Source organism: Parambassis ranga, chromosome 5 (assembly GCF_900634625.1).
Source record: "Parambassis ranga chromosome 5, fParRan2.1, whole genome shotgun sequence".
Taxonomy (NCBI): domain Eukaryota; kingdom Metazoa; phylum Chordata; class Actinopteri; family Ambassidae; genus Parambassis; species Parambassis ranga.
The window spans coordinates 23666929-23694018 of NC_041026.1; the positions used below are offsets into that span (position 1 = coordinate 23666929).

Sequence of the window (27090 nt, forward strand, 5' to 3'; positions counted from 1 at the left end):
AGGAAGAGACTAAGTCAAAGAACTCATGCAGCTTTACACATCTATTTTGAGAGATGGAGACAACTTTGAAATGACTGACAGGTAACAGCTGGGAAGGAGGATAACACAAGTCTGGATTACAGTGTCACAGCAACGCTTGTGTCAGTCACCATAGCTAATTAAAAACAAAGCCAGCGATGTTAATGAGAAATGATTAGTGAATGCACCGCAGCTCTCGTTTCTGTCAGTTTACCTGTGACAGATTTATTTAGAAAAGAAAGACTTGTGATCTCAAGAAAGTTGGAGACAGAAGAGAATTCAATAACCTGAAGTACTCTCTTTATTCTTCTACGTTCATTCTGGATTGGTAAACTATCACTACCTTTCATTACAGACCCACCAATCTGCAATTTAAAATCCAAGTTTCATTTTTCATTGTTATGGACAACAACAACAACAAATGACTCTGCTCTCACTGAGTGCCATTTACCAAGCCGTGCAGGTTTCCTTTGATATACAAACAGAATAGCAAAACCTCATTTTATAATTTAAATTAAGCAATTAAAGGTAGCGCAGTAACAACCTTTCTGGGCTATTGTGGGCTCAAGGCTCATTTGGGGAAGTGTATGGCCTGTAGAAAATGGGCTACACCCTCACAATCAGAGGGATCAGAAGCCCATCACAAGCTCAAGTTAATGAGATTTTTATTTTACTTACATTGCATTTTTGATAAAAACCACTGTTTAAAAAAAATACATGTACAACTAAACCACAAAATGTGTTTTGTAGCTGACACTGCAGCAGCATCTAGAAAGAAGCTGACCACTTTTTCTGGGTTAGAGGCCTTAGTCAGGACTTTCTCTTTCACTTCTCCTGGTTGATGCAGACATGAAGACATCTGTCACGACATGTCATTTAACCTTTTATCATAATATAACTAGTAAGTGAGAAGACAGCTGTTGAATATTGGGATTTATAATGTTATTATACTGTTGTGCCAGGCATTGTGGCTGGCCCTAAATAATAAAGCAGATCTAATACTCTTTGTCATTTTTGCTCTCTCTAGTCTTTACCAGCTTATGTAAGAAACCTTTTTTTCTAAATAACGCACTATAATCATCAGCTGCATGATGCGGTTTGGCCCCAAAACTAGACTAATGAGATTAATTCTGCAGTTCTTTAATCCAACATACACACTTTTTCCAAAATGTCAAAATATGGAATTAGAAAGATACACAAAATGTATTCTAGCTTTCTGAAAGCGGAACTCCTTTCCACATGTGTAGCTCTTATCTTGGTCTTTTTGTGATTTTCACCTACTTTTACACTCACTGCTTTAACAGCAGTAAAAGAAAAAAACAGGCCTACGTATATCATTTTACAGTTTACTATACTTGATGTTTCGTTTTAGCTTAGATAAAATAACTACACATTTGATCAAACTAAGCTTAGCATTGGTCCTTTATACTCATGATGCCACAACATTTCATCATTACTCGTAACCATATTCATACTCGGCATAGTCACCAGAGCCAGAGGTGAAATCTCCACTGGCTGTGGTGCAGCTGCTGCTCAGTTGACCCATCATGTCGTTCATCAAGTCTCTTTGTCTTTTTAAGGCTTCGTGCTCCTTCAGTAACCATCTCAGCAGGTTGTTGCAGCAGGAACATTGTTGGGTTGAATTTTGTTGAAGTTGCTCAGCCTGACATAAGTTTTCTAACATAGAGCTGTTGAAGGAAAACTCAGCAACGCCCTCTTTGGATTGAACTGGAAGAAAACATAAATGATGGGTATTTTAATGCAAAATTCTTATATTTTACAAAAACATCTAAAATTTGTCTTGGTCCAAATGGTTTTGGATTCAACTTACAGGCAAGTCGCAGAGTGATGTTCAGAGCTGCTTGCAGGATACACAAGAGTCCTAATACACAAATACCTATCCTGAAGAGTCTTCGCTCTGTCAATACATGTATGTGTGCTCAGTAAATCATCTTTTAATTTGACAATAGCACAGCTCAATGGATCATTGGTAATATCACATTTTCAAAGCATGTAAAAGTGTGCAGCAAATATAACCAGGGTTAGTAAAACAACATTAAAACATCTCCTGGTTCTTTTACCTGATTGCTCAGAGCCACTGCTCACTGTTGAAGTCTCCTTAAACCTCCCAGACTCATGCATGGTGACATATTCAGAGAGCTCCAAGTCCTGTACCATGATGATCTACCCACTGTGGAAAAAGTTCAGACTTAAATGCTGCACTGTTTGATGTACCACTGCGCTGAGAGTTCTCTTCATGTCCGTCCAAAGAAGGAAGTTGGTATCAAGTATATATTTGAGGAAATGCAATGAGAGTTATGTCTTCCTGTGTGTCATTCTATCGGGAAGATTATTTTTAGATAGAGCAGACATTGTGAATATTAACCTTCCGTAGTATTTGATTCACATCCCATTTAAAGAAATATCAAACAGCATCTTTAACACAGGCTGGATTGGCAGATGCCAATTCAGATCACATGTTCTCACTGCTGCGACTGCTCTTAAAGTCTTGGACAAGCAGCAGCCACAGCCACACATAAAAGTGTCTGTCATGTTTTGACTGCAGCTAGTAACAAAGATTTCTCAAATGTGAATGTGCCAGACAAACAGCAGCTATGTTATTTGTGTCATAATGCTATGTTAAACTATATAGGCATCATGGAAGCGACTGTTCCCACGGAACTGGACATGAGCATCAAGTCTAAATCTGTAGTATCTATATCTACATTTCCCTCAGCCTAAATATTTATCCCACAATAGGGAAATTGCATGTATATAATAGCATTATTATGGTGAGCATATACTGAGAACTCGATGATATAATGATGCTGAATTATACTAAACACACATTATTCATTCAGAAAAATCCTGCTTTCATAAAGGTATGGATATTCTTTTTTCGTCAGAATACAAAACAAAGATTACTGATACAAGCTTCTTTTTAAATGAAATGTTCCATCCACTATTTAGCGATCCACACTGCATGTGGAAACTGCACAACCCCAAAGGGTTGAGATGAAGCCATTTGAATTACACATGTGATAAGGCTCCTACATACACCGGTGGCCATTCAGCTTACATTTATGTATGAACTCTGATCCACACTATTTAATATTTTCCCTAGAGGTGAAATCCAGGAGAAGAAGATATTAATATCTGTCACATGAGCAGACTGCGGCAGTCAAAGCACTTCAAATTAAAGCTTCAATGGTGCAAGTGATACAAATACTGACAATATTGTACCACTCCCATATTCTAACACTTCAGAGGAGTCCTGCACGATAGAGATGTGGAGATGGGTGAAATTAATGGGTGTGTTCGGTTTGAGAAGCACTGCTTCCTGACACAGAGGGGGATTACAAGAGGCAACAGTGCATTCTAGTGGCTGGCGGGGGAAATAACAGAAAGTGTGTCACATGAGTTCGGATTTTTGGCAGTTTGAGAAATAGAAAAATGATGAAAAACATTATGAATGTTTGAAGTTCTTTGATTATGGAATGGAATTCACGCAAAAAAAGAAAACAAATAAATAAAATTATGCAGATTATTTCAAATCTCCAGAGTTGGCATTGTCAATCAAATGTAAAAAGCCCAAAAAATGTAAATTTTTGAGACATATATAAGCATTCATGGATTCATTCAAGGACCATTTGTCAACTTTGAAGTCAAAAGAAGAAAAAATTTGATTTTCAAACCTGCACAGATTGTTCCATGCCAGTCATGTAGCTACATGTGGCCAAAGCTCATGAAACGATGAGATAAAGATATACGAGTATATGGTACACCATACAGTGTTTATAGCTGGATCTATCCATGCAGAAAAAAACAATCCCAAAATCGGGTGCAGACGCACACACATACCTCCACACATGGTCACTGCACACATTCACTGAAAACACTCATTCATGCACACAGCACCTCTCTTACTATTCCATATCATGCACCTGTGCACACACATTCACATTCAGTTATGGGAATTCAGAAGCACTCATGCAGGAGGGAACACACAAACATCTTACTGTATGCGTACAGGTGTGTGTTTGTACATTTGGGTGCTGGGTTTTCCAGAAACAATACATAAATCATGGAAACAAAGGCAGTAGTGTTGAGTTTGTGTATGTGTGTGTGTCTGAGATAGTAACCAGTTGTGCTCAACAGGCGAGTCAGTGAAGAATGGTAGTCACAATGTTAGTCTTACCCATTCATGTGGCATAGCTCTTCAGGGTATTACATGGATCCAACATAATGACCACAACTCATTTTTCACCTACATTATGGTCAGTGTGTAGTTTGATAAGCAGAATAACTAGATACTGAGTGCAGCTTTGTCTATGATGAAACTTTCTTAATAATAATAATAATAATAATCTTAAGATTTATCTTCCAAGTAGAAAATGAGCCAGATGTGGTGTATTGTTTCTCATTAGTGGCATGTAGCTTACATTTCCGTCTTACAACAAATACCCTGCCTTGAACGTGTGTGTGACAGCTGGAGATGAGTACTCAGTTAAGTGGGAGGAAATAAATCAAAGCTCTTTTGTGATGATTTGTCTAATTGTTTTCTGGTTTGTCCACTGTGGGTTGAGGGTGAAGGGACAGAGATAGAGAGAGGAAGCAGGTGAATGAGGAGATCCTGTGTGTGTGTGTGTGTGTGTGTGTGTGGTAGGGAGATATGTGAGAGGATGTGGTGGAAAACATGGGAACAGAGCAAGTCAGAGAAAGCGAGAGAGACAGAGAGAAAGTGTGTGGTTGGACCAGCTGCACAGCAAATCTGTTTATTCTGCACAATTTGGCATCAAACACAACAGACTGCTGAGTGCCTGCTACTGCTTGTGGTACCCCATTAAAATAGAATTTATTGCTGCCTTAAGAGCAAGCAAATTACACATTTTTTCCCTTTTTGCTCCATTCTCCTCTCTCTCTCTCTCTCTCTCTCTCTCTCTCTCTCTTTCTCATTTGCACTATTTCCCTTTCTGCTGCTGTGGTGATGTTAGTGGTGTGGGTTTTATTTTATTTTTTTAGCTCAATTCTAGCAGCTGCTGTCAGACAAGTCATCACCAACGGCTCATTACAGACCCAAACAGGCAGGTAAGGTGGGCATGCCCACCCACAATTCAGCCATCATTGCCATCTTTTCTGTCACCTGAGTGAGTGGCGTGCTGCTCAGGCATCACATTTTCACATTTGCCTACAACATCCATGAATGTTGTGGCATCTTCAGCAACAACGACCTACCTTACTGAGGCTAAACATTTTCATTGTCCTGAATTTGTTCAAAGGGTCACCTCTAAACATGGGAAAAGACTTTCATCATCCAATGGCAGCCTATGATTGGTCTGAAATTCCTCCTTAAATGCACTTTAAGAAATACAAATATCATTGGTCTGTCAGGGTGTTAGCCATTTACTTTACACCTGTAACCAGAGCTGTAAAGACAGTGTGAACTCTGGGCCCACATCTCGCTTCATAAATCTCCTCAGCCAATGATAAATTCACATTTAATGACCGTAGCCATCGTCTGGGAAGGAGGAGCATTCTTTCATTATTGCCTCTTTCCCCTGCTGCTTGGTCGAGATAATTGATTTCTCTGTGGTAACAAGGTATCGACCACGCATGGTAGCGAGCTAAGACGGCGGTTCGATTCAAAGGAGGGGTGGAAAAGGAGAGGGGGGAAAAAAAGAACGAAGGATGAAGCCAAAGAATAGGGAGAGTGAGAGAGCAAGAAAGTCTACAAGCCACACAATTATTCACAGTTAAAAAAAACACTGCCTTTAAGTGGCCACAGATTGGACCAGGAGTCTTCTCTCATTTTTTTTCTTAATGCACAACATACTTTGGTATTTCAGCTGTTACGTTTAATTTTACCAAATGGAAAGCATATTGATCACACAATCTGTCACATAATTCATTGAAATCGGTGTCAGAAACAAATCTGGAGGATCACTTTCCTAGCACATGCTTAGGCCATTAAAGAAGCTGTGTATCAGTCCTGTTTATGCATTTGCAGCTCTGTGCTTTTGCTGATTAAATCTGAGCTCGTATGTGGTAAATATGTGCCATTGTAGTGAGAAGGTAATCAACAAAAACACAGAAAATAATAATAAAGATACATACAAAGTGGTTAACTTTTGTTTTAACAAACATTGGATGTATTTGACTAGCTGCTATTGAGCTGAAATCTCTGAGGTTTGCCCTGACCTTAAATGAGGCACGGCAGTGGTGCAGGCACCTGCTTCATGCTGCAACCTGACACATCTATAGACTTTATTTTCAATTATTCAATGGCAGCAATTACCGTTTTATGAGTTATGTATTGATTATATTCAGCTTTCAGAGACAGAGGTAGTGTTGTTTCCCTCTGGCACGTCTGCCTGCAGTTTACTGTATAAATAGAGGAATTAAACAGTGCTGTTGTTGTTATGTATACCAGCTTACACTGTAATTTATTTAAGAGCTCTTAATTGGACTAGTTACTCGTTTGGCCCTCGCTGGTCCCACAGCAGAGTGGAGCTCTATCGCTGCACGCTGGGGTGTGCTGCAATACGGAGCTACAGAAACACACTGTACACAGCCAGCTGTTTGATGTCTGCAGCAGCCGAGCATATGCTGCACCGTACAGCATAAATAAACACACAATCCCCCGATGAGAGGACAGATCGACACACAGGAGACCTTATTTCAGGCTAATGATCTATTAATGATGATTTGAAATTCAAACATTTTGGAGGGTCTTCTCTGCAGTCATTTATGGCTCTGTGTATGAGAGAAAGGAAGGAAGTGAGAACCAACTAATTTGGATGAACTCTGCACACCATATTTTCTGCCACACATGTGTGTACACACACACACACACACAAACAGCTGGGCTTACATCTCACAGGAGCTGATGGGTTGCTGAAGCTCTGAATTAAATGAGGCTATATAAAATGTATGTCAATGACTTTCAGCCCGGCTTAGCACTCTCCACAGTAACTGTTAATGGAATAACTATAAGATGTATAAATGATCCCTGCTTTAATTCATAATAATGTTGGACCTCATCGCCTGCCCATTCAGCCCAATAGATTATGGAACTAGCTGTAATGACTATTGGAACAATGAGCCAAATTGCATTATCATTCAGTTCCACGTCGGCTTTGGAATAACTGGCACTGTGCTTTTGCTCTTTCACAGATCTTGAATAACAATGGGCAACATCCAATTTACACCAGGAAAAAAAATTAAGCGTGTTTAATGTGAAGGTTTGAAGCTGCAACGTCATGTAACAGGGTGACACTAATCTAGGTGTAAATGCAAAGAAAAAAAAACTTTTTAAACCGCAGCATTTGTATTTTTTTTTATTACAGACAAGACAAAGGTCTGAATGTTAACATTCAGTCCAGAAGATCTTTGGTGTAAGTTAGACAATCAGTTATACAGTATTTCAGTATAGAAACAGATCCATATAAAAAATAAATGCACAAGAGAGTATAAAATATGTGTAAATCAATGCAGTATTAGAGCAAATATAGGGTTTTTTCATGGTTTAGCAATGCTCATCTGTTTTTGTTTACATAAATGCCTCACTCACATTAATAATAAGAGCAGCAGAGGAAAAATCTTTTTTTCTCCCAAATGTAACTTCTATCACATAGCCTACTAAAAAAACTATGGCAAGAATTACTGAAAGGAGTATGGATGAAAATGCCATTTATAAATCTAAGCTGCTTCTGTTTTTAGTCCAACAGTAGTTAGCAGACTGAAATTTTTTTGATATGTTAACATATTAGTACCAGTATTTCTGGCTGGTTATGTGCATAATATACAGTAAATTCAACAGTTAAGGCTTGCATAACAAACATGGTGCGACAGCAGCCTCTAGTGGTGCGTATTACCAGATAGAAAACAAGAATGTATTCTGAGTGCAAAATGCAACAAGATTCCCCATCAGTGTCAATGTTACCACAGTAGTATAGTTAAAGTGTTCAGAAGTTTATAGGTATTGTGAGTGATTGGGATACATTATAGCACACAAACATAAATATAAAATAAAATGTTTTGACACAATGACGAAGCAACCAAAGCCATGAGACAAGCTCTCATGGCTTTGCTGCTCTTTGTTCATTCCAGCTGTATATTATGTGCGGGTGCATCCTTGTCACTGCGGTTATAACTACAGGTCCAAAGACATCACTGAATACACACATACAGTAGAATGGCTGATGTCATTAAATCCTTCAAACCACTTATAATCACATTAGCTTGATGTCAATATGAGCAATAAGTAATCAAAGACAAAATACATCCTGTAATTTTTTTGATTAAAAAAATTATACATTTTTGAATAAAAATGTTGCAAAAAAAATGCATGTTAAAATTGCACAATAATTTCCCACATGGTTAGCAAATATATTGCAGTAAGTATACTAGAAGAAGAATACTAAAGTATTTTTTCCTTCTTTGCCATTACTTTAGCTGTGGAGAAGCGAAGAAGTTGCCCTGGCGGTTAGATGCAGACGTTGCTTTGCTCTTGCTTCCAAATCTAAGGGTGAGGAAGTCGGGGTTGGAGTGAAACACAGAAACTTATGCTTAATAACTGGAATATTATTTTTGTATGGTATATTATATTAAAATACAGAACGAGTGTAAACATACATTTATAGAGGGGAAACCCTAACTCTGATTTCATATGTTCATATGAGTTTGCCTTGTTTGTTATCGATACATTTTCAGTGATGTGATGAGTGACAGTGATTTTTAGAGATATTTACATTATTTTTATTTAACTAAAAGCATGCAACCAATCAGACACATGATCACCTCATATCTGCTGACATGAGGCATTGTGACAGACTGTGCAAACCAAAACCCAGCTTATTAATGTAGTACACCATGTAATTCTTGCTTGTTTTAAGCTTAGCATCATCCATGACAGTACTTTCTTAAACCCGTTACCTCCGACAGGAATCACAAAGAACTAATTTTACTGCTGAAAAATCTATTCTCAATGACTTCCCAACAAGGCTGGATGGATCGTGAACACTGAAAGTCTGGATAATAATAAGCAATCGATAAGGAGCCACTTTCTGTAATGTTTAAAAAGAAGTGAAACAAAAAGTGTAAGGGAACTTACATGGTGGTACTGGACAGGGTCTGCATCATGCGCTGAGGCAGCGAGCTGGAGGAAGGTGTTTTTGCCATCATCTGGTGCTCTGGAGTTGTCACTGGTCCCAAAATGCTCACTACAAAAAAGATTAATTAACATTCAAGACAGTTTTGTTACTGGTCAAGATGTTGATTGTAAGTGGATACGTTGGTTTTAGTCTGATTGGTATGTCTTGCTCATTCGTCACATGTTTTCCTCTAAAATCAAAACCATTGTTGCAATGTTTGTTTTTGTCTGCTGACTTCTAGTGTCCCACCTTTGTGGTTTGGAGTGTCGGTGTGATGAGCATCGTCCATGCTTGCATTATCTGGATACGCAAACTTGCTCCAGTAGCCTACAGGAATAGTGAGCAAGCGCTCAATCACCTATGAAAACACAAAATATATTTTTATTTGTAGTTTTCTTCATCTGTGTAAAAAAAAAAAAGGGGTTATTGTTCTTTTTACCCTCGGTTGTCTGCTGGTGTCCTGCAGGATGGTCATAGGGTCTGGGTTGGGAACAGCATGACCTACCAGGGTGGGGCCAAAAACCCTGGACAAGTTCCTTACATCCATCTTAGTATCTGCACTTTGCGACACCCTGGGGGAAAAAAAAGGTGAAATTAAAATAATAGAGGGGAATAAATATTTTATGACTTCTTAAATTTGATTAACCAAACTTACTTCTGCAGATGGATCATCAGGCAAGCCAGAGTGTCTCTGTTAGGTTGAGGCAGCTCACTGACTGTCTGATACAACATGGCAAGGCTGTTGCCATCATCCTGAATTTCTAGAAGAAAGAAAACAGCCATTTAACAGGCAAGTACATGTCTGTATCCTCTTTTCCATTAAACCTACTACTACACTAAACACCTTGTCCGGACAGTGTCATGGAACTATTGCGACAGAAAAAAACTCACCAGCTGCTTCCATGAAAGCTTTGTTGAGGCGGAAGGTGAGCAGGGGCTGAGGAAGGTTTCTTAAGAAGTCTTTGAGGACACCTGTAATCACATTGATGTCTTCCACTTTGTTAAGGGGCGGCAGAGTCTTTCCTCTAATGAGCTTCTCCTTCAGCTCCTTCACCATGCGCTCATGACCAGACACTCTGTACAGGCCAACCTGGGGCAAGAAAAAGATAAAAGAGAGCAGCTCTCGGTGTCCGGCTTCCCATATTACTACTAATAGAAAAAACTAATTATAGAAATAATTATCTACCGTTTCCACTCAAGGGAACAGATTACAGTTAAATAAAAGTGACATGTAAACAAGGGCTTTAATAAAGCCTGTCTCACCTCATGCAGGCCCCTGTGTTCAATCTCTTTTATGCAGTAGATAACCAAAGCTGGGATTCTGGGGGAGGTGACTGGAGCAAAGTCAGCCAGGGTGGCCTACACAAAAACACCACAATTAATAGGGCATATAAAAGCATAGAAAATGCACATGAAACAATAAGAAAAATGTACCTCTGTATTCTTAATGGGAGTACTGACAGCTGCAGGATCACAAGGAAGAGGACAGTGGTCACGACACTCTGGATGGGTCACAACCCTGCAATCCTGGCAGCGGAGATACACCTTGCCAAACTTTGTTCTTCTTCCACATGGCACACAGAACTCAGACTTGATCACCTTACATACAGGGAACACTGTTAAGTCACAGTGGATTATGGAAAGTACATTTAAGAATTCAGCCATACTGTTTTGGGGATGAAGTGGTGCTTCTTTCCTGCTCCATTAGCTCTGGGAGTCTGGGGTTGGACTGGATGATCTGAGACTGGTGTGCTGGGGGCCTCACTGACCGTCTCAGATTGGTCAGTAGTGGTTGTATCACCCCATGCTGGAGCAACTGCAAAGAGAGTCAAGTGTTGGTCAAATTCTAAAACCACAGAGGAAACCACAAGGCAAACCAATTCATTTGTACATTTTTCTGTGTTTATTAAACTTATCGTATGGTGGCATAAAAGAATCTCACCGCTCTTCTTTCTGCTGCATGTCCAGTATGGCACAGTTTCAATAGTGGACACAGCCTCAACAGCACCTCCACCATTAACAGGCACAGTGATGGTTGTTTTGGCTACGATAGACTCATTAATCTGAATAACATAGAAGAAAATGTCAAGTAATGTTCATAATACACTGGCACAACTAAGCTTTGATTATAGAAGGTTTTAAATGTTATAAAGTAGAGCCAGCTGCAGAGGTCAGTATTACCCTGTCTGATGTGCACCCAGTGGAGCGGCGTTTCTTCAGCGCCTGTGGGGGAACTTCCGGTTTTCTGGAGGAACGCTGTGGAGTACAATACAGCTTTAAAAACCAATCTAAGTTGTACAGTAAAACAGACTTATGCGAACTGAATGCCCTCAACCCTTCCCAACATAAAAACTCAAAACTATGTTGTCAGTGCACACAAAGAAACATGTATTCAAAAATTTGGTTAAGAAAAATGTCTCACTCGTTTCTGGCGTTTGCGAAGTCTTACATTCTTCATCACAGAGGAATCCCAGTCCTACAGGAAAAGTGCCATGACACAGGGCAGCTTATGAACTCTTTTGTCAGGTTATTTGATGAACTTTAACAGTGAAGATCTTCAGTAATTCATATTTACCAGAGAGTCATCTGTTTGATCATAGCTGATGTCTGACAGCAAAGAAGTGGATTCATCAATAGTAGTTAGCCTGAAAAGTTTTTTCATGTTAAACGATAACATTATTTTCGAGGTGCTCAGTATGTGCATTAAACTAAAAAAAGAGTCAGTTGGTCCTTACATTGATATCTATGCTTAATATTTTGTGTTTTTTTTAAATTTACATTTCAATGTGCAAAAAGACAAGGCTACCACAGCAATTTCAAAACCTCGGCTGGAGTCTGACCTTCGGCTGGAGTTGAGGTTGGTTTTAGCAGCTTGTGCTGCCTGGGAGTGGGAACTGAGGAAGGCCAGGGCTGAGCGCTGTTCCTCACTCAGGTGGATACTGGTACCGTTGTTCTCTGTAATAAGCAGCTCTCTGATAAGCTCCAGCTGTCGCTCCTGTTATTATCACAAAGCAGCAGGTAGACAGAGGACGGTAAACACACAAATGCAGAAGAATGCATTATTTAGTGATGAGAAATTATGACTAATTAGGAAAAAAAATGTCAAACAAGCTTAATTTTTACATTTTTCTTTTTCTATTAACATTAAATACACAACCCTGGAGACATATAATATATTATTTATAATATATAAATAGGGGGACTAACAAGTTTCTCATAGGTTGCTTCTGCCTTCTGGCGCCGGCGGATCTCCACATCCACTTGGTTCCGAGCGTGTTTTAGTTTGACTTCAAGCGCTCCCCTCTCAGTCTCTGCTTTAGCCAGCGTCTCTTTACAGGACACCAGCTCGTCGTCTGCCCGCAGCCACTTCTTACGGCAATCCTCAAAATTCACTGCCAACTGGAGGAATTCTGAAAACAAGACAACAAAAACATTTATTAAGAGTGGATAGAAGCAACACCAACCATTACTGTTACAAACATCATGTCCCAGCCTCCAACAATAAACACGTATGTCAACACCACAGTGTTTTGCCGGCTGACAAAACCAACACAAAGTGTGGAAATAACTTACGTGGTTCAATGCCCTCATTGATACCGTCCACCTGGGCTCCGAGGCTCTGAAACTGGTTGTACAGGTTGAGTACAGATGATTCCATTGTGTCTTCTCGGCGCAGCTGAAGACATCCACTGATATTAGAGGGGGGAGATGTGTTTGGAAGATAAATATGACTTTGTTTTGTGACGCTTTACACCAGCGTTGAATTAGCTCCAGACTGGCTAGAACTTTTCGTTGAATGAACACCAACGAAGAGGTAACTTTCAACCAGTGAAAATAAACAAAGACACTACAATAATGTTTGATGATGAAACAAAGTGGTATTTGCGTCATAACGTATCTTCAAACGCTAATATTAACTTTGTCGCCTGTACTCAAGCTAGCATGCTGCTATGCTAAATAACTTACTGTTACTGCGCCTACGGTAAAGCTATCGAGATGCTAGCAGTAATGTTAGCAAGCTTGTGTTGACCTGACTTTCCAACCTCTCTGTGCGTCAGTCAAAACGGTGAACAAAACTGTTACCTGTGCAGTGTGGTTCCGGTGGTAGCGCGACGGACAAGTAGTGTTTGACCGTCCGATGTTAAAAGCAGAGGTTAGGCAGTTTATTCATACACCAGCAGCAAAGCCACACCTGTCTGATAAAGTTAGCACATTCTTCCTGAAAGTTCAAAATCAGCGCCGGTTTTCTTCGCCTGCTGATGGCGGAAGTATGTGCGCACTATCGCCCCCACACAGCGAGGAGTGTAACTGCAGGTGCATCCACTGCCAGCCACAAAGATAAATCAATGATTTGCATACATTTCATACAGTGTAAAGTGTTATGGAGGGCTTCAATAGTTAAATAGCCTTTATTATGGAGAAGCCTTCTTTGTGACTACTCTGATGGACATGATAGGCACCTGAGGTCACTTTCTTTATCAAATCTGCCTCTCACCTGTGTGTATTAACTCGTATAACTTTAAGATAAGAATCTTCCAAAATAAACAACAAAATATATGTTATTTAAGATGAGTCAGCCCAGCACTTCCTGTTTTTATCATGCTCATGCAGGGAGGTTAAAATTATGTGTGAATTCACAAAATCCTTTGAAACCATCAGTAATTGTATCCTATGTTATCTGTGTCTTGGCACATGGATTGTACAGCAGCAGCATTAATCAGCCATGGAAGGCAGATCTGGGTACAGGAGCAGAGGCTGTGTAACATTTAATGAGAACACACACACACAAACATGTACTACTTCAATTGCAGAATTTACCTTGCTTGTACGTATGTGTTCATAGCACATTAGAAATCTAAAAGAACTCAACAACAGACAGTAGCTTATTAGAATAGTGTCTGTCTAATGTTGTAATGTATCTGTTGCTTGATTTAGCATTACAGCTGACCCTAGAATTGTGTGTGTGAGTGCTGTTCATCCATTACAGTTGACTTGAGATAATAGGACCTGTTAGTCAATATACCCTCTCTGTCTTTATCAATCATTCATCTCTATATGTATTTCCTCCAGTCGTGGATGATTTTACTGCCAGAATTCTCCTTTTCTGCCAATCACTGTCTGCTCTTTGTTAAACTCAGTGGACCTATATTCTGCTATCTACAAGTATATCTATATACCTCCTTTTAGGAGACATTGTTTTCATTAACTAAAGTGCATTATATTCCATTTATTATGTCACATCAGACAAAGTACTGTAAAAGGCACACAGCCCCTTTGCAGAGTTTATTCAGACAGGCAACACAAGTTAAATTCACACCTCCACAATCATATGAAGTGTCACTTACCAGGAACCTACACTCTAATATACCTTTCTCTTCATTTACAATCAGTTTACAAAGTGTTGACCTGAATAATGACTTGACATATTTTCAAATGGGCCACAACATCAATATCAAAAATGTAAAATTATTTTTTTCCGTGCATCTTAGGAGTGGAAAATAAGTATCAGGATGCTTTAACGCACAGACCTTTCTGTGGAAGCACCTGCTGATTGTGCTGACTCCAGAGTGAGGCCTCCACATTGGCACCAGTGGAGGGGAAATGGATCCACAAACAGCCTCATGGGGGATACTTGGCAGATTTACAGTGCATCTACTTAGGAGGATACTGGTACATTGAAGCAGAAGGCGCCCGCTTTACATCCTGTGCATCTTGCATACATTTGTGTGTACAAACCAAAGTGAACAAGCAAGCTTTGTAATAGTTTTCCCTGCTTATATCCATCATCTCCTTTAATAGAGTAAAGTGCTTGTCTATTTTGTATTTTTATTATTACTGTTTTGGCATTATGCTTTGGTCGGACAGTGCGGGATATATTTGATGAGTGATTGAACCCTATGGACTCATATTGATGAACTGGCAAACTCATCTTTCAGAGGAAGTGGTCACAATATTATAAACACCTTATAATGCAGTCCAATTAGTCTACCAATAAATACAAGCATTTTGAAGCTTTCGAGGCTGTGGTTGCTGATGGGGTTAAATTAGATTACACTGTACTGTAAGTGTGTCAACACCACTCAGCAGCAGCTGAACTATACAAACGTAGCGTTTGTGTTAGAGGTGCTGTGTTGGATTTCATTATATTTTCTTCATATATTGTGTCAACTCCCAGGGGGATTCTCTTAGTCTGGCACCAAAAGCCAACATCCTGAGTTACAGGAAGTTTTTGCAGAATGGAATGTGGTAAGTGAAAGGATGTAGGATGTAGCTGTTGGTGCTGAGTGAGTCTGCAGGTATGTGGAAAAGATAATGTGCATAGGTGCACTCCAAACATCCCATCAATTAAATTAAAAGTGGAATCAGCCACTCAGAGAGTGTTTACTGGATGCGGCTCCCCACTTTCCTTTTCTGCTTCAGTGCCAAAACATCATTAACAACAATCTTCCATTCTTGAAACCTGATGCTTAGTAAACACATTTACAAGTGGAGTTCAGTTCATATTTTCCAGTTTGAAAAATGGGAGAGAAATCTATATAAAAATATCATTTTTATTGATTTAAGCTTGAGCTTAAGTTTGAGTAGTGTATCTTGTTGCTTAAAGGACGAACATTCAAACTAAATGATAATAAAATTCAATACTGGTTATAAATTGAAACTACTATCTTACATTAATGTCAAATAAGCCCTGTATCGTTCTCAATGTAACAGCAAGTAGTCAGGCAGTGCTCAGTGCTTAAGCAAATTTACAATGCATTCATAAAAGGAAAAGTGCAAAAAAGAATTTGACACTTTTGCAATGGCTCAGTATTACTACGTATTTTATGGTTTCCTTTTTGCAGCCACCTGAGCTTATTAGAACATAAATCAAGGAATAAATCACAATAAATAGGAAAAAAAACTTGCAATGATATATGATTTACAGTTGTGATTTCACATCCTTCAGTTTTTGATAAATAACAGTGCTCCATGCAGAGATATGTGAGGTTCCATAATGTCACAGTCTACCATCAACTCATGTGTACATCATATAGCTGCTAAAATTAAATGAATGAAGGCTGTCTGTAATGGTCTTCCTTAGCTCATGGTGCAAAGAGGAATGACAATAATGAGAATGATTGCCACTGCTGTGGCAATGAGTGCAAGCACCTTGCAGACCTTTGCCCGGCGGAGGTCAGCCTCTTTACGCCTGAGTAGAGCATCATATCCTGGAGTGTAGATGTCGTCCATCCAGAACTCCATGTTGTTGGGGTTCAAAGACTCCTGAGTCTGCAGAAGAACATGATCACATTTAGTCTTAGAGTAGATGACAGCTTAAATACTAACTTTTGTAGGCAGTTTTGTTATGGGTTCATGGGCATTTATTCAAATATACAAGTGTATACGCTTTAAGTATTTATTTATTTATTTGAGTCAATATGAGTCAACATTTCTTGCCTGTAAGTCCAAAGGGGAGATCCGTGCCTCTCTGTCATCTACTGTCCATATGGGCCTTGCCCTCCCCTCAGCCAGTCTAGGTTCCATGACCTTCCCAGAGGCGAGCCCCCCTGTGAGACTGCTGTCTTTTTGGCGAAACAAGGACGAGTTAAATACTTGTTCCACCAAGCTGGTGGACTTTTGGGAGAGTAGGTTAGTGGTGCTGCCTGTTTGATCTGCCTGGAATAAAGCACAGACAGAACACAGATTTTATCTGTATTATATATTGATATTATATAACAACAATACACTTCAAACTATGTGAAATTCAGGCAAAGTCGACATAATCAGTTCATCCATATCAGTTATCTATCATTGATGACATGTATTTCTTTGCATCCCTGACTAAACTTTATTTGAGTCAATTTTATATTGTATATATTTATTACTGGTTACCGCTCACAGTGTACTTTATATTTTATTCATACTCAATTTAACACTAACCTTTGGAAAACAGGATTTCCTCTGGGATTAATAAAGTCTTATCTTATCTTACCATATCTTGTAAAGGTATAAACTAAAAATGTATATAGAATTACTGTACCTGTCCGATTTTCCTTTGTGAAGCTTTGCCATCTTTACTTTTAGAGAATGACACTGTCCAATCCCGCGCAGAGCTCGAGACATTCAGCTGTTTGGTATCTGACACACTTTTCTCCTCAAGCTGGGGTTTGGAGCCACGAGAAGATGCATCCTTCTTTGCTTCTTTCACCCCTTTAGAATCCACCTGAGCTTTGCTGCTTTCTGTTTGATCTGCAGGAGTGTTCCATCTGCTCCAGTCCAGACTGCTTGTGCTAGTCCCTGGAAACAGATGCCCAGATGCAGACAGAGGCTGGGGCTCTGATGACTCAGACGGAGTTACAGGGTGGCTCATAAAAGACGAGACACCACTGAGAGGCTCAAGCCATCTCCCGCTGGAGCTTTGCCCACCACCACCAACCACCACCGGCTGCTGGATCTTTTCATCCAGTCGCTGCAAAGCAGAGAGCACCTGGGAAATCTCAGCCTTCACATCATTCAGGGATTCTAGCTGTCGTTCTATCTGGCTCATTCGAAGCAGCAGCTTACAGACGCTGGCTTTGACTCCATCGTCGCTACTCTCTAGAGAGTGGAAGAGCCTTTGGAGTTGACCAAGGCGGCCACGTCTGGCCTCAGGTGTGTCCTGGTTAACAGCGCTCTCGTTTGGATGAAGGACTCCAGTGGAACCACACATGCTTATGTCATCTAAGAAACGAAAGATGGCACTGATGTCATCCTCACCAAACTCAGGGTCATCTAGAGAGGTCATGAAGGAGAGGCGATCGGCATGAACCAGGCTACGGAGTCGGCGGGGGTCTGGCGGATCTGTCTGTGTTCCCTGTGCCTTGACTCCATCACCTCCACCAGGCAATCCACTGTCCCCAATCTCCGCTCCTGGGGATCCCCCCAGTTTGCTAATGGCAGGGGTTGATCGTCTCGGAAGTTGCCCCCCTTGTAATTCCATCCCCATCCCTATCCCAATGGTGCTCAGTCCTATCCGGTCCTCTAGACTGTGACTTTTATTGCTCCAGATGGTCCTTTGTTTCCTCGGAGGTTGCAGGTGCCGGGGGGATGTCTCTGCAACTAACCCAGGTCCAAAATAAGTCGAGTCCTGTAAGTCATCAAGACTTTCATGTTTAACCCGGTGCTCTGGTGACTGGTGAATAATTGTGGGTGATGGGTAAGGATTTGGGATCATTTCAAAGTTGTGATTGTTGAAGCTCTTCTGCCCTTTGTTTGGACTCGGAGACTCACTCACAGTTACTTGGGGTATTAGAGGCGGCTGATTATGGAAGTCTTTCCTAAAGATATTTCTTTTCTGGTCAACCGTTGATCCTGGTTCAGGTTCAAACACATCCATTGGTGCTGAATCACCACTAGATTCGCTGTCCGTCTCCAAAGGCAGATAGATATTCTTCATATCCTCGTTGGAGATTTGACTGGTAGGGTACAAAAGTGTAGTGTGAGGCAAGTCGAATGACACCGCCCTCGCCCTGATTGGAGGGGAGGACACAAGTGAAACTGGGTCCGGGGGAAGACTAGCTCGTTTGCGGGCTGAATAATTAGATCTTGGAAACAGCAAATGCTGGTCAATAGGTCTGCTACTGGAGTCAGAGTGGGTGCGTGCTCTATCTCGAACAGGAATGTGCAGCTGGTGGATTCCTGGCAGGCTGGGGCCTGGAGAGTGGTCAACAGGGAGGACTGTCTGAGATCTCATTGGTTGGCTGTCTTCAGAGACCCCACCCGTCATCTGAATAAGATTAAAGATAGTTACTATGTCAGCAGCGACGCCTATGGGCGATAGCCCCTGGCCTCTTGTAGAAACCCGGTCTCGGAACAGAGTGGCAGGGAAACAGGGGTCCCTGCTGGCAGCAGCAAAAAGCAAACTTCTGAGTTCGATGAGGTGCTCTAGGTCAAAGCGAGTGCTGACCATGCGGCAAAGGTCCTGGAATGTTAGCCACTGCCGCATATTGGCCAGTTCCTCCAGGATCCTCAGAAGGACCCCGGGATATTCCTGCTGCAGGTTAGCCATGGCTGCTCACCTGAGAGAGCAGAAAACAGGCAGTAAAGACGAGGCAAGTTTAATATTTGTTTACACCTCTCCACAATAAAGCATGGGAGAGACGTACATATGTACATAACCATATATAAGCCTGACCCCTTAAAATGTTGATGAAAATCCCAATGCACCCCAAGAAAATAGAACATTTTCTAACTTGTGGATGCATAGTCATTAGTATAAAACCTCTCATTATCATCATCACATATGCTGTAAGTTTTAGTTTAGGTTTCAGTCATTATGTCGTTTCCTGATCCTACTGTTGAAGCACTGCTGTTTTTTTAGGCAGACTGAGAAAAGCTTTTTGAATGAGATTCTGGAGATCGACCTTGTTTTGGGGTCCCAAAAATAACCGATCATCTGATGTGATGACGCCGTCACACTGCGCACATCTACCTCACCGGACTCTCATTTCTATTAACAGCTCCAGGGCAAACTCTGTTAGATTCATAGAGATCCGTCATTTTGAAACTTTGACCGGTCTACGTATTTTATTAAGAATTAATACGTAAAAAAAATAGAACGTGACACTTGTTTTGCATAAAAATGTGCACGAGTAAACGTTTTTTGTTACTTTGTATCAACTAGGACAATACTGCTGTAATTAGGCTACATGACAATGTTACAAGAGCACTGTGGGATGTAAACTATTCATTCTTTGTGCGGGTTTAAAGCAGATATGTATGGCTGAGATGTGTTTTCCCACTTACCTGGATCTAAAGAAAGAGAATTTCAGCCACAACTGTACCCATCAACTACATCCACATCTACAGCGAGGCTGTATTCCAAGGCGTTCGGGTAGGATCGAACTATTACACTTCTTTCATGGGCTTCTCTGTTAGTAGCAGCGACTATAGCCCACAGTCCAGGCAGGAGGAGAAAATTAGAAATCAGGTCATCTTCCCACAAGTCCCTGCAGTCCCCTCAGGGACCTCGAAATACATCCAAACGGTTTCCCCTCACCACAGATCAGCGGCAACACTTGCAAAATGAGCTGTACACCCACATATCTAATTGATACATTGGAGAGGAGACAGGCTGCTGGCAGGGCTCTCCCCCGGTGTGTACGACTGCGTCTGGACCAGGAGCGTATTTTCTGAAGGGTGCCACAGCAATAATTGGTAATGTGCGCAAGTGGAGCATGCAAATAAAGGGCGGATTAAAAATTGATGTTCGCTAATTGACACTCATAAAATGTGGAGTAAACCATCAGGTCGAAGCTTGTTAGATTGCTGCACACACAGTACTGTCTGCCAGACGTTTCACCGTTACTCTGCATTATCATCCATAAAGGACTGTACTTAAAACCCCATTAGAGTGAGAGAAGGGCAAGGCTTTCAGCGCTGGGTAGTAGCACTCTGCTACAATCAGAGTGGACATCTCTAATTCATCCACTGCTCAGTGAGGACGGCATCCATCATCCCATGTACTCTGGGATCGATGCAGTATGAAAAGCAGTGTGGGTGTAGGGATACAGGCAGTAATGCATTACTGTCAGGCCTTTTGGGTGGCAGCAGTAATGGTCAGGTGAAAACAAAGAATAAAGGCTGACACATTTAAAAGTTTTTATCAGCTTTGTTATTTTTCAGAGAAATTTCATGATGCATTTAAAAAATATAGACAAGAAACATTTAACTGGAGTGTCCATTTCATAACTCTACAATTCTAATATAACAACACTGGTTTAAGTAAAGAAGTAGTGGCACTTTATGGCACAAACTATAATAACATGCTATTACTTTTCAGGTAATATTCGACTCTCGGTCCCTTCTCTTCTTTGGTTTTGTTTTCACCACTGGTGTGACAAAACTTGGAGTCAGTGAAGGATTCAGAGCTGGATCTAATGCTGGGTTCAGGGCCAGTAGGTCCATCATTGTGTTGCTGTGATCACCTGCTGAGATACAACACAGTATAAAGAATGGAAACACTACAGAGGAATATACACATTTTTTTATTCTCATGGGTTAATTCTAACCCTTGTTGTCTTCTTCACCGCTGACTTCTGGATCTGGACTGTGGACTGAAATCCGGGCCAAAGCTGCCAGCTCAGTTATAAAGTGTTCTTCTGCCTCCTATTAAAATAATACAGTGCTAACATAAAAAACACTGAAAGCCTGTAAACATTTCCATATACCTATCATTACAGGTACAATGTACAGGAATCATAATTACCAGTAACTGTGCTTTCATCCTTTCCATGATTTGATCTTGGGCTACTTTCTTCTGCCCCAGCTCCTCATATATCATCTCCTGATCCAACTCACACTGCTCCAACACCTTTCTTTTATAAAGTTCAACTCTAAAACATAACAAAGCAAACTCCAAGTTATGCTCAAATAAGAGACACCCCCAATAAAACCAGCACAGCCAGCGTTACTCTACCTCTGTTGAAACTCAGCAGAAGCAGGTTTCTTGCCCCAGTTAACTAGCTCCCTAAGCAGGGCTCTGTTTAGCTGACTGCTGCTGTCTGGCTTCTCCTTCATCTCTGAAAGAAGAAATACACAAAAGTTAACAAAGGCATTGCTCTGACTCACAACTGATTACCTCTTTTACTTATTACAAAACATGCAAAGTGGAAATATGTAAAGGTGCCTTTGTGTTACCTCACCTTGGTTTTTGACTGGCTGACCGTGCTGCAGTGTTTTAGTAACGTCCTTTAAGTTAGAATAGTAGCTTTTGACCAGAGTTGTCAGAGAGTCTTTGGTCAGATAAACACTCTCTGAGGCAGCTTCTGTGAGGTGGTGCTAATGGAAAGTGCAATTTTCTTAGAAATCAAAGTAATAAAATGATGCTCTTAAGTAAACACTGTTAACTGAAAACCAACCTTCAAGCTATCGTCCTGTTTAGGCAAAGTCTGTGAGTCTGTTGGCGGGGTCTCCATCATCTGTTGGATGGAGTGGCTGAGGGAGTTTCCTAACACCAGCTGTGCATGATTTTGAAGAATCTCTGTTCCCGTTTCCAGTTCAGACAGGAATTCTTGCTGGAAGCTGTTTCCCAGCAGCTGACTCTCTGGGCCCAGCTGTCTCTCTGCGAGGCTGGCGCTGCTATTCTGTGATTGTTAGGAGACAATAAAAATGTTAAGCATGGTGTGAATCCTCAGGAAATACAGTATTTACACATGCAGATTTTTCCCACCTTGAGAGTTGAATTAAGACAGGGCTGGCTTTTACTGGGATCTTCCACGAGGAGAGCTCTGAAATCAGTCTGTGACAGCGCCTTCAGCTTGGACAGCCTCATCTCCTTCAGCACGTGCAGACAGAAGTGCCTAACTACAAAGTGCCTCTGCACTGCCACCAAAAGGTGCTGATGTTTCTTCTCTATCAGCCTCCCGCTTTGACTGTGACAAAGACAGTATTCCAAAATGTTCTATTATCTCATAAAAACTGATGTACGGTACATCAAGACTGAAAGCATATTGGCTACGACAGAAGACTTAAGACTGTTGGAAATTTGTTGTTAGTGCAAAGTTGTTATTTACAGTATAGTGTGTCTATGCCATAACAATATCACCTGTTCAGTGTGTAGCTCTGCCTGGCCACCATAGCTCGGAGGATCTTCATCTGTTGCTCACTCAGATGTTTCAAACAGGCCTGCGCCAGAGCAATCCTTTCACTCCATATCTACAGGAAAATAGCCTCACTTATGAACAATTAAAAACATTTAGCTCCCACACATATTTTATATTTTATTTAATTAGATTTAGTTGTAAGTTATTTTTAAACCAAACAGCATTGAAGTTAACAGAATAGATCTGATACAGCACATGGTGTCTACCTGTCCATCTTTATCCAGCTCAGCTCTGATGTCCTCTAGCTCCTGCCTGGTAGTGCACTCAGCTTCCTCCAGTTGAACGGCCAGCTTCTGCTCTATATCTATCCACAGCTTTTCACAGTGTTCGGCCGAGAGCTTTGTTTGGGCAGGAACAGAGCTCAAAAAGACGTCCCTGGCTAGCACCCCAAACCTCTTTGACCAAGAAGTGCGGAGTTTCTGGAGAGACAGGATTTCACATGCTGTAAGAACAGAGGAGGGGACAGTGCACAAATACACTATTTAAATTCAATTCTATTCAATTTGTTTTACCTTCCAAAGGTCAATGAGACCTTCAGCTATCCTGTTGTCCTGCTGCAGCTCCAAATCAGAAATCTGCTCCTTATGTTTCATCAGTAACTCCTGGTACACCTGAGAGAAAACAAATCTGTAACTACATAACCATTATTACTAAAGCAGAAAATACTGAAGAGACTCGGGAAAAGACTGTTTCCAGATTAATTAGTTGCAGGCATCTACGGCCAGTGACTTGGCCTATTTATTACATAATAGTAATCCCTGATCCACATATTGAAGCAGACGAGGTAAAACATTCTGACCTTGGTGAGCTCCTGTAGGTCACCCTGACTCTGTCTCAGTTCCAGGACACGGCTCTTCTCTTTGGCCTGGCTCTGCTCAAGTTTTTTCCTTTTGGACTCCTTTTTGCTGCACTTCTCATTTACCAGCTCATTTATCTTCCTTGTGCACTCTGCAACATAAAAGGTAAATGTTAAGATATACCTTATTAGTTGTGTATTACCAAATTAATTGCAAATTGTAAAGCTAGCATTATAATATAATTTCTTTCCTAAACGATTATCTTTAACCATACACTTCAAAACAAAATCATGTTGTGGCACCACAGCTCTATTGGCTTTATGGAGCTTCTCAAATATTGTTCTAAGGTTCATGTAGGCACAAAGGAAAAGTAAAACAAGACTAAAAATGTCCTAACTTACAGCAACAATGTCTTATGCTGAATTGGGCTTCACAAGAATCAGGGATGTACTTATAGGCCTGATATTGTGTGGTGTCCTGAAAGAACCTGACCTTATTTAAGGAGCTAAAGAGGATTCCCAGAAAATGTCTATTTTGAGAGAGTACGTCATTTAAGTTTGAAAACTAGGCTAGATGTTATTCATTGCTATTTGACACTAAAATCTAATGAGTGTCAAGAAAGACTCTTTGGCCCATATTTGTTTTTTCTTCTTTTACAATAGTCTACCTTTAGGTAAGTGCTAACTATAACATGTTCCCTATCTATTGTTTCTTTGGTACGTCATTACTTTAACTGGAATCTTTCCAGGTTTATACATCTTACCCTCAGTGCACTGTTGAAGACCTTCATTCAGAGCAGCCTGCATCTCTGAAAGTATCTTTTCCATGTGGTTAAATGTCAAGATGTCATCACTGGTCAGCTGTTCCAGTGCTGTGGCAATCAAGCCCTGCCTCAGCATCACTTCCTGCCTTAGCAGGGCAGGCTGGGATTGTAGAAGCCCTGTCAACTCCTCCCACCACTGCAGCTTGTGCTGTATCCTCTAATGAATGAAAAACATTCATATACATATTCAGTGCCAGAAGGTCCTCCAATGATGGCACGTGTGATAGGGATCAAAATTAGTGTTGCTTTACCTGTAGATCAGCTTCTTGTACCTTCATCAAGTGGTTTTCTACTAACAGAAGTGTCTGAATGAGAGACAGAATCACATTCTGTGCTTCATCTGGAGGGAAAATACTCCTCTTCTTCAGTAGATGTTGGCACAAATCCTCCACCTGCTTGCTGAAACCTTTGGCCTATAAGGAGATATAGACATTAGTTTAAACAGATGTGTTAGAATGATTGATCAATAGATAGTTTTCTCCTTACGGTTTGAAGGCCATGTTCAAGGAAATCTTTCTGAGCTCTCTCAATCTCTTCTAGCGTACAGAGAGCATCATGACTCTTCTCACTAATGGGTTGGCTTGTTAGAAATTGTTTCCTCAATTCATTCAGCTCCTTAAATGACAAATTACATGTTTCTGTGTACAAGAAAATCAAGACTCAGAAGCAATGTATTCTGTAGCATGTATGTAAGCACAAATGCCATCTGTGAGTAGCAGACATCTGACTGGTACCTTTTCTTGCCTCTGAAGAATATTCTTGGCACAATCTGCATCGTTTTTGTCTTTCGGAAACCGTTTGCTGAATATGATTTTTAACATTTGTAGAAAAATCTAGAGTTAAAATGAAAATAAAAAAATAGTTAAGAGCATCTTTTAAGAACATTTAAGAAATATGCTACATATATACACATATATACATTTTACACTCTCACCAGATATTTTTCTTCCTGAAGTTGACAGCAATGATGTTGTAAGTCCTGTAGAGCCAAACAGTAAAGGCTGATCCTACCTTTAAAACTGCAGAGATAACACAAATTTGACTTCCAGAAAGCTTTGGTCTGTGCAGAATTATTGGAAGTTTGTGTGGTTCTTACTAAAACAACCTAGGCTCTTACCCTGTCCGTGTCAGTGTGTGTGGGTAGTGAGAGACCCTGTTAAAGCTCTGGTTCTGTAGGCTCTTAGGGACCAGTGAAGAAGAGATAAACTGACTGCTGTCATCGTTGTCCTGCTCTTGGCTCAGAGACTCGTCATCTATGGAGGAGGATGACTCCTCATTAGGAACTGCTGGCAACCTTGAGTGCTCATGTAGGGACGGGTTGGATGCTCCATCTGCTAAAGGCTGACGGGTACGAGTAAGAAGACAGAAAACTGCAATTAGAGGTCAGATGTCACAGTGTTAGCATTTTATCATTAAAATGCTTGATAGATTGTAAGAAATATATTTATCCGATAACTGAACTGTATTATGGATAGGTTTTTCCCAACTTTCTTCTGTCTCCATGTATAATAGTAGCAAAACATATGCCACGCAACATCATTTGTAAATAATATTAAAATATACATACATATATCTGAGACTTGGTCAAAATTCATGGTAATTCAGTTGATTGATTTGAAATTGGTTGTTGAGTCATGCATATATATTTCAGCCCTACTGCTGTAAGATTGTGGACTTACTCTGTATTTTTGGTTGATGGGGTAAACCACCTTTGCTCTGGATGCAAATGCTGCCACATCACTGTTAATGGGTGGCTGCCTCTTCTGCTGGTTAATCTGTAAACAGTTAGTTTACAGTTAATTAGTAGCCGAACATGTGCATATTAATATTAACCATGTGTTACTCTTTATTTTCAATAAGGCATTTTAATTTATCTGACACTGGCACTGAACTAATTCACCTGTGCCAGAGTAATAAGCTTTCACAAAGAGTCTGGTGTGGGAGTAATACTTTGTCATTAGTGGTGCCACTTGCAGCCTCCTTCCTGCTGTTGCTGACACAGTCACTTTGGTTGTTGTCCACCTCTCCATCATCAGGTTCAAGCAGCTTCCTTGCATTGTAACCCTGGTATGAAATACACGAAAATCCAGTGATTATGATCAGTGAAAGGAAAGAGACAGGAATGGACAGAGAGAAAGAGGTGCTTACTTGTCTCGTCAACAACAAAGGCTTCAGGCAGAAGACATATAAGAGAGCAGCCGCCAATATCCCCGTCAGTCCTCCACACACTGTAGCCACTGTTAGCAGTCCTGTGTATACATGTAGCGACTCGACGAAACTGACCAAAACATCGGTGCCACATTCCGCTTCCACTTCCCGCGCTGTCATTTTTCAGTAACTCCAAAACTTACAAAAAATATAAACGTGTTGTAAGCGTTTTGTAAGCTAGCCCTCCAGCTGTCGGCAACAGCGGACGCCACTATCCTCAACCCATATTCTCGGACTGATAGTTCTTTAAGATTAAGTTTTTTGGTCCACATACATTAAATGTTTTAACCTTTCCTTGTCCACGTGTCGATGCCTTTACAAACTACAACTTTTATCAACTTCTTCTAGTAAGAACTTTCCTTCCAAAGACAAACTCGGTGCATATTTTAGGGTGGGTGGGCCGTGATTTTGGAGGAGGATTGAGCTGCGGGCAGATAGTAAAGCTAACTTGCTAGCCCGGAAACAGATGA

At 40.7% G+C, this 27090-nt stretch overlaps 3 protein-coding genes across 4 annotated transcripts; all 3 read right to left on the reverse strand.

Annotated features, from left to right (window-relative positions):
- Window positions 1–7535: 7535 nt before the first annotated feature.
- LOC114436083 (rac GTPase-activating protein 1-like) lies at window positions 7536–13399 on the reverse strand. Its single transcript, XM_028406164.1, has 17 exons — window positions 13254–13399; window positions 12744–12859; window positions 12378–12580; window positions 12011–12165; window positions 11746–11815; window positions 11593–11646; window positions 11352–11426; window positions 11113–11233; window positions 10838–10986; window positions 10605–10769; window positions 10434–10529; window positions 10062–10260; window positions 9826–9931; window positions 9610–9742; window positions 9420–9528; window positions 9131–9239; window positions 7536–8539 (listed from the first exon to the last, which is right to left on the reverse strand). Exons 2-17 carry the CDS (start codon window positions 12826–12828, stop codon window positions 8464–8466), a joined length of 1905 nt encoding a protein of 634 aa, XP_028261965.1. The 5' UTR covers window positions 12829–12859; window positions 13254–13399; the 3' UTR covers window positions 7536–8463.
- Window positions 13400–16110: 2711 nt separating this feature from the next.
- On the reverse strand, window positions 16111–20014 carry LOC114436464 (major intrinsically disordered Notch2-binding receptor 1-like). Its single transcript, XM_028406735.1, has 4 exons — window positions 19935–20014; window positions 17191–19207; window positions 16608–16826; window positions 16111–16439 (listed from the first exon to the last, which is right to left on the reverse strand). The coding sequence occupies exons 2-4, from the start codon at window positions 19195–19197 to the stop codon at window positions 16248–16250; spliced, it is 2418 nt and encodes an 805-aa protein (XP_028262536.1). The 5' UTR covers window positions 19198–19207; window positions 19935–20014; the 3' UTR covers window positions 16111–16247.
- Window positions 20015–20775: 761 nt separating this feature from the next.
- Window positions 20776–27039, reverse strand: evc (EvC ciliary complex subunit 1). 2 transcript variants are annotated; one of them, XM_028406139.1, is made up of 20 exons: window positions 26561–27039; window positions 26363–26476; window positions 26092–26187; window positions 25530–25753; window positions 25347–25431; window positions 25147–25245; window positions 24899–25027; window positions 24664–24825; window positions 24353–24569; window positions 23592–23740; window positions 23305–23403; window positions 22999–23211; window positions 22735–22844; window positions 22360–22561; window positions 22049–22273; window positions 21833–21968; window positions 21607–21709; window positions 21397–21523; window positions 21200–21296; window positions 20776–21115 (listed from the first exon to the last, which is right to left on the reverse strand). In XM_028406139.1, exons 1-20 carry the CDS (start codon window positions 26738–26740, stop codon window positions 20967–20969), a joined length of 2916 nt encoding a protein of 971 aa, XP_028261940.1. In that variant the 5' UTR covers window positions 26741–27039; the 3' UTR covers window positions 20776–20966. The 2 variants fall into 2 exon arrangements, with proteins under 2 accessions (XP_028261940.1, XP_028261939.1); XM_028406138.1 differs by having other exon boundaries at window positions 20776–21118.
- Between the last annotated feature and the right edge of the window lie 51 nt (window positions 27040–27090).